This window comes from Oryza brachyantha, chromosome 12 (genome assembly GCF_000231095.2).
Source record: "Oryza brachyantha chromosome 12, ObraRS2, whole genome shotgun sequence".
NCBI classification, from domain to species: Eukaryota; Viridiplantae; Streptophyta; class Magnoliopsida; order Poales; family Poaceae; genus Oryza; species Oryza brachyantha.
The window spans coordinates 2586085-2593656 of NC_023174.2; the positions used below are offsets into that span (position 1 = coordinate 2586085).

A 7572-nucleotide genomic window follows, 5' to 3' on the forward strand; every position below is an offset into this window, starting at 1 on the left:
CATCGCTCTCTTCTTTGTGAGGAATGCTTTTATCACTTTGGGCGTTTAACATTGGATGAGCTAGGAGGTGATCTTTTGTTTATTTTCGTGAAATAAACAAAATAATATTTATAAATAAAAAATAATTTATGAATTATACTAGTGTTCTTGGAGATCAAAAACAAAGGGTGAGAAACAAACTATAATAAAAAAAACCCTTAAAATAAACTCTAAATTAATTTAATGTTGAAAATTCAAATTCTGACTTACAGGCATAAGCGAAAAGACGAAGGTGCTAATAAATTTGGTTTAAATAATGAAAGCTGCAGTATGTCTCGTTGGCTGTCTAACCTGTCTTGATCCGCCACCAACATATCTGATTTGGATAGTCTCACGTGTATTTTAAGCTAAGCCACAAGATGTCAAACCTATGATTGATATATCGAAACATTAATATCAACGAGAATATAATTCCGAAACAAAAAAAAAACTATACTAGGAAAAAAAGGTGAAATAAATAGGGAGTAGAGCAAGCGAATTATATAGGGCCAGATTTATTTCAAAAATATAATATATCAAGCTCTAGCATTGATATCAAACATTAAATCATGAAAAGACATAAATCCAAATCAATAAATATCACATTGAATAAATATTCAATAGGTAAGAGTATGATATGCACAAGTTAGTGTAATTTGGATGGCGACGCCATTTCTATCTGAATCTAATCTGCAAAGATATCAAACCTAAGCTTTAAGATATCAAAAACATCAATGTACCTATCAAAATGTCAATTAATGTTAGCAGAGAACATAAATTCGAATAAATCTCAGAACAAATCAGTCGTTCATTACTAAGATTGCTTGACGTCTCTGCCTTTCTATATAAACACCAATGCCTGTGAGAACTGAGCAAGACGATTTCAAGTAGAGAGAGAAAAAAAAAAGGGTAAGGAGAGATCAGTAACACTCGACCGGCCTGCAGCTTCTCCTCGTGGCACCCGTCAAGATCAACAAGGCTATTGCTGCTACTTTCTGCATGGTTCTTGTGATCATGTCCTGTGCCATCACATCCACGTCGGCATGCAGTAAGTAGAAACCCAAACAAAATCTTCTGCAGAGCTGCTCCTGCATTTTCCTTAATAGTTCTGCAGAGGATCTGGACTAGTATAAACTCTTCTACAATTTTTCTTTTTAGATTATTAAGTTATATAAAGGCCATAAAAATCACGCTCGCGTGCACCATACACACACATTTGTACTGCCTTTTCCTTAGCGATTACATCATTTATCTTAAAAAATAACTTCTATTGATGAATATGGATAACTGGTTTATTCATAGAAACTATTTTTTCTATGATAGAGGCAATAGAGATAAATTCACAAACCTCATAAAAATACTCTCTCCCATAATAAGTGTATTTTTATAATGTCTATGTTCAGTGTTTAATCATCCATCTTATTTAAAAAAATATAATTAATATTTATAGTTATTAGATAATAAAACAGTAATAGTACTTTATGTGTGATAATTTTTTTAATAAAACGAAAGGACAAACTTTGGACGTAAAAAATTTATAAATCCAGTTATATTGAGACGGATGTAATATTAATGGAGTTGATGGCAATGTCCAGGGAGTGGACTGAATGCACCGTGCAAGAGCCACACTGCACAATGGATTCATGCAGAGAAAAATGCAAGACAGAGGCCACAAGCCGCAAGTGCAACAGAATGACTGCCGGTTGCCACAAGCATGCTAAACCTGAGCAGTGTTGCTGCTATTTTTACCCATAATCATATTGCCATTGACATGAATAATAATAATAATAATAATAATAATAATAATAATAATAATAATAATAATATATGTGTTTGATGATAGGATTTTTGCCGATGGTTAAGTTACATCTCATGTAACCTATTGATATAATATCTTATGTATTTTGTGAAAGTGGGGGTGGCGTTGATTTATATAACCCGATGCAAAAAAATATAATAAATATGGTTGCCTTTATTAATTATCTCATGCCCTACTCATCCGTTTGTTAATTTTAAATATAGGTTTGTGTGGCCTTATCTTGCGTTTATGTTTATGTTCATAGACATGTGTTTTAGCAAAATGTGCTCTTCCAAAGATTATATTTTACATCATAAACTTAAAAGAGACCAAAATATAATATGATATTTTATCTTGTCCTTTAAACAATTAGTCCACTAAATTTTCACGATACAATTAAGTGAGGGAGACGCATGCGACATGATTGTCACTTGCTTCTTCAATTTGTGTGGTTTTTGGAAGGATCTTTCATTTTGCCTAGTCAAATGCTTCCCGGTTTTATGAGCTTGTTTCACTTAGTGATGCATTGCAGCGGCCGTGTCTACATTACAATCATCACAAATTATGCTAAACTTGTTATGGTTGTGTAGCCGCGACCATACAAATGTAAAAGATTGTAAGGTTTAAATTATGCTCCTAAGTATAAAATATCTTGCACTAGCTTATCACATAAATCATCTTCCCTTTAAATTTTTATCAGTTTCAGTTTCAACTACCATTCACAATAAATAAGAGATATTATCGTGCTTTTACTGTATCCTTAATTTTTTTCCCAAAATAACCTACTGTACCTTACATTTTTCTAGAGAAGGATATTTTTACCCGGTCTCTATATCCAATCGGATATACGCAGTTATTTTTTAAAATTCAAAAACTTAGCCCAAGTAAGGAATTTACCCCTTAAATACCCAATCTGAAATTCAAGCTCCTAGATAAATTTGAACCCATATTTGAGATTTGAGATAGAATATTACGTCTTCAACTTGGAGTAGAGAGACATTTGTGGAGAAATAGACGGCATCTCTATCTCTTCCCTCAGAAGAAGAAAAGGAAATGCTTCCGGGAAGGAAGCAGCAAAAAAGGGACCGGAAACGTTAGAATACGACTTCTCTCCCCTGACAGCTCAGCCCGCCCGCTGGTACGAAGAATGGCAAAAAGAAAAAGAAAAAAGGAATCCTCGTCAGCAAGTGGGTCCCACCACAGGCAGGCCCCGCTGCTCGCGCCACGTCAGCGAGTGACGGTTGCAACTGACATAACTGCCCCACGTTCCGCCCCCTCGTCCTTTCCAAAAGGTGGGGGCCCACGCCGTCGAGACAGCGTCAAGTTCCCTCCTCCCGTTAGGCAAATTTACGAAACTATCCCCGGGATTTTGTAATGTATAAGGGGGTATTACCGTAATTTGGCGATACTCCGAGGGTGCAACGTGGGCTGCCTCACCGCCGCAGACTCTGGCTGGGTCAGCGCCCCCAGCCGCCAGGTGGGACCCACCTGTCAGTGGGGCCGCCTGGACATCGCCCTTGTTTTGTTCTTTTTGGTTAATGCGTGTTTAGTCAGACAAATGCGTGATTTCGGTGTGTGTTATTATGGAGCTGATGCTGTCAGTTTGTGTTTCTTTTAACAGTACACCGCATAAGCTTATAACAGCACGCATCCTCGAAGTAAGTCACCACAGGCGTCTCGCCGTCGATGGATACGTTGTCTATTACCGAAAGTGCAAAGCTGTTAGAATCCTAATATATTCACTTCGACAAGGAGTCGAATGCAGGATCTTAAATGCTACTAAGGTCTTTATAACTATTAGGCTACAGGTTCTTTCGGTAATGGGTTGTGTTTTTGGATGTGCTGGTTCAATTAACCTCTGCCCCCCTTCTTTTTCCATCTAAAGAGAAATGTAAACGGTGGTGAGACTCGGTTCTTTAGAAACTTTGCATCAGGCCATATTCCGTTTTATTGTCAGTTATGGATTAGCATTGATATTTTTTCCCATATTAAATGGGACGTTCTGTGCAAAAATTTTCTAAGTAAAATGTTTCCATCTGATACTTATAGAACAAACTTTTAATTTTATATAGTAGTTAATTCAGTTATCTCTATCATAAAATAGTTATTACATAATCTGGAGAATCTCATGAGAAAGAACAAAGCATAAGTCCAGTTATTGCGGGGTTTCATTCTTATTAAATGGCAATGCCACGTAGATAAATAGTGGTATAGAATTTATGACGAGAGAAGTGACTTGAGTTTTATGGAGATTACACTTGGTGTACACAGTTGCCTAAATCATAAAACTAGATTGAAACATCCACTAATACTACGAAACTGAATTGAAACATTCATCGAGAGAGTAATTCATTTCATCTTCCCACATTTACTCAACTTCTATAGGTCACTTGTATGTAACATTTAAGTGATGCATTAGCCTATGCAACTGTAAAGCGAAATTTTTTTATTGAGATGGCTTGTATCATTCATTCACTCAAATATGTTTTGGTGATATAATACTTTTGAAACCCGCACAATAAAATAATGCATCGAAAATAGCTCCAGTGTAATGCCAGATTCAGGATTTTATACCTTCTTATTTGGATTCCTGTCATACTCCTATATATGAACAGCATGTCATGATTCCAAAGCTGTTTGAAAATCAAATAGCACGTGGTATTCTGTGTAATTAGGCTGATAAACTACAAAACGTTACACTTAAGGTTCCAGAGATGCAATGTATATGCATAATTTGTTGGATCCCTTCTTCAATTGGTTCATTGGGAATCATCATAGCACATTTTTATATAAAGGTGAAATTATAGTAGGAGCAGTTCCGTAGTTGGGACAAAACCACAAACCCATAATAATTGGAAACATGTCAATTGTCAAAGCTCACAACTAACCACATCCCAACAAAAGCAAAAGGCTCATTAATCATACGAACAAATAACTTAAGCAATGAGTTGAGATCAACTAATTAGTAGTAGTACAAAAAATTTACCTACATCTCCAAAGGACTCAAATCCAAAACAACTCAACCTCCCAAAAAAGTGAACAAAAAAACAACATTCCAAAACCAAAATAAAATAAAACAAAAATAAAATAAAATAAAAAACCCATCCTATAAATAAATACAGCAGCCTGTTCCAGCCTCCCAAAATGACCCAATTAATCCGGTTTAATTAAACCTAATTACGTTGGTAATCTAAAATTAATCAGGCCTCCCCTCCTAATCAGACGCCCTCATATAAAAGTCCCCACCCCCTGTTGCTCCGGGCCACCCACTCCGCTTTTCCTCTTTTCGTTTGCGCCATTTCCGTCGTCGCTCTCGCGTCTCGCCACCGCGCGCGCGCGAGATCCGCCGGCGATCTCGCCGGAGGACCATGCCGGTGACGGAACACCAGGGCTCCTCATCCTCCCCCTCGCCCTTCTCGTTCGGCCGCTCGCTCCTCTCGCTGCGGCGCGACCACGCCGCGATGCCGTCGGGCGAGGAGGCGGACCTCGAGGCGTTCCAGCGCCACGTCGCGGCGAGCCTCGGGGAGCTGCTGCCTGGGGAAGGGGAGGGTGGGGGTGGGAGTGGGGGAGGGGGAGCGGGAGGGGAGGAGATCTTGTCCGTGGCGTGGATCCGGAGGCTTCTTGAGGCGTTTATTCTTTGCCAGGAGGAGTTCCGGGTGTTTGTCGCGCAGGCGCGCCGCCGTGGGGGCGCACTCCCGGCCGCCGGGGAGAAGCTGGTGGTGGAGTTCCATGAGAGGGCTGTGAAGGCGCTCGATGTCTGCAACGCGGCGAGGGATGGCGTCGATCAGGTGAGGCGGTGGGAGCGGCTCGCTGATATTGCGGCGTCCGTGCTGCTCGCGCCGGGGGAGATCCATGAGGGCCAGCTCCGCCGCTCGCGGAAGGCGCTCTCCGACCTCGCCGTGCTTCTCGTCGATGACACCACCGCCTCCGGCAGCGGCGGCGTCGCGTCTTTCCTGGCGTCCCACCGCAACCGCTCCTTCGGCCGCGCGCGCGCGTCGCCGTCGCGCTCCGCCTCCGCGCTCGCCGGCGCCTCCTCCGCCACCTCGGCGTCCCACTTCCGCTCCCTCTCCTGGAGCGTGTCCCGCGCGTGGTCGGCATCGCGGCAGCTGCAGGCGATCGGGGCCGGGCTCGCCGCGCCGCGCGCGCACGAGGCGGGTCTCGCGGCGCCGGTGTACGCCATGGGATGCGTGCTCCACCTCGCCGCGTGGGCGCTCGTCGCCGCCGTCCCGTGCCCCGACCGCTCCGCCGCGCTGCAGGCGCACCACCTCCCCGCGGCGCCGCCCCGCGCCGCGTTCCCATGGGCCGCGCCCCTCCTCACCCTGCAAGAACGCCTCGCCGAGGAGGGAAAGCGCAAGGACAGGCGCAATTCCTGCGGGCTCCTCAAGGAAATCCATGTCCTCGAGAAGTCCACGCAGAAGCTCGCCGAGGCGATCGACGCGGCGCCCATCCCGCTCTTCGGGGACAGGGAAGCCGACGTGCGGGAGGCCGCGGCGGAGCTCGCCGCCGTGTGCGCCGCCATGAGAGACGGGCTGGAGCCACTGGAGAGGCAGGTGCGCGAGGTGTTCCACCGCATCGTGCGCAGCCGCGTGGAGGGCCTCGACTCCTCCATGCACAATGCCGATTGATTGATCCTATCCATCGATCAAAAATGTCTCCTTTTGATTCGGCAAACGTGTTGGTCATAGGTAGATTTCTTGTTCTTGGTTTGCTTGTTTGAGTTCCAATCGTAATTGAGTATAAATGTGTACCTTCGTGTAAAGAAAGGGGATTAGAGAGGGCCATCATTATGTAAAGATGGCTACTTTGTTCCTGTGTTTTTGTTCTGCTGCATTTGGTATATATATCTCATCATTTTTTGTTTGTCGAGTGCGTTTTCGGATAAATTTTGATGATTCACTTCATGTTCTACAGCTCGTCAAGATCATTTTAAAATTTTGATCTTTGTCATAGTTAAGGGAAAAGCTTCCTGGCTGTTGCTGATTGGCATTGTTGTCTGTTGATGTAATATTGCTTTTAGAATATTGCATGCCGACATTAACCTGAGGTGTCATTCCAGTGGAAAGTTTGTGATGGAAATGTGGTTAAAATATATTCACTGTTATTGACAGATTTAGGACTGTTGTGCCATATGGTCTTATTCTCAATCTTATCAAATGCTGATGACCAATCTCATGGTGAATCTGTCTTTTCATGAAAAGGAAGAAATCTGAACAGGAAAGAGATGGCCCATCTTTCACTTTTGTGAATTCAATTTGAAACTTCTGTATAATGGAACATGAAAACATGTATATTTGCAAAAAAAAAGTTTATGAATAAAACTTTTATATATGCATTCTTAGTGATTTACAGTAAAAGTCAAGGCTGAAAATTTTAAATTTTGACTTATAAACAATAGCATACTTGAAAAGATGGGGTGGTAGAGTATTGGAGACCACCATCCAGTTTTGTCACCAAGGTGTAGGTGACTAACATCAGTTCTGTTGTGTCTACAGCCATGTGATCTTGTCCTCTTTTTTTAAGACAAGCCTGTTTAATTGTTTAGTCAGCTGTCCATTTCTCCACTTTTATACTCTTACATGTTTCAAAGCTGGGTCTTGCCATACTGGTATTAGTGCTTAATTGTCAATGCCATGAACACTGCCACAAAGTCAAAGTTATTCCTATTTGCTTTGAAGACTTAACTGGGAGGAATGTCTTCTTCTCCTTGAGGCATGTGGATTTCAGCCGAATTATTAACTTATAATAAATGACATCCG

The 7572-nt window shown here is 42.3% G+C and overlaps 1 protein-coding gene across 1 annotated transcript; it reads left to right on the forward strand.

Annotated features, from left to right (window-relative positions):
* The first annotated feature begins 5084 nt into the window (after positions 1 to 5084).
* On the forward strand, positions 5085 to 6983 carry LOC121055995 (protein ROH1-like). The gene has a single exon (XM_040529564.1). It carries the CDS (start codon positions 5185 to 5187, stop codon positions 6439 to 6441), a length of 1257 nt encoding a protein of 418 aa, XP_040385498.1. The 5' UTR covers positions 5085 to 5184; the 3' UTR covers positions 6442 to 6983.
* The last annotated feature ends 589 nt before the right edge of the window (positions 6984 to 7572 follow it).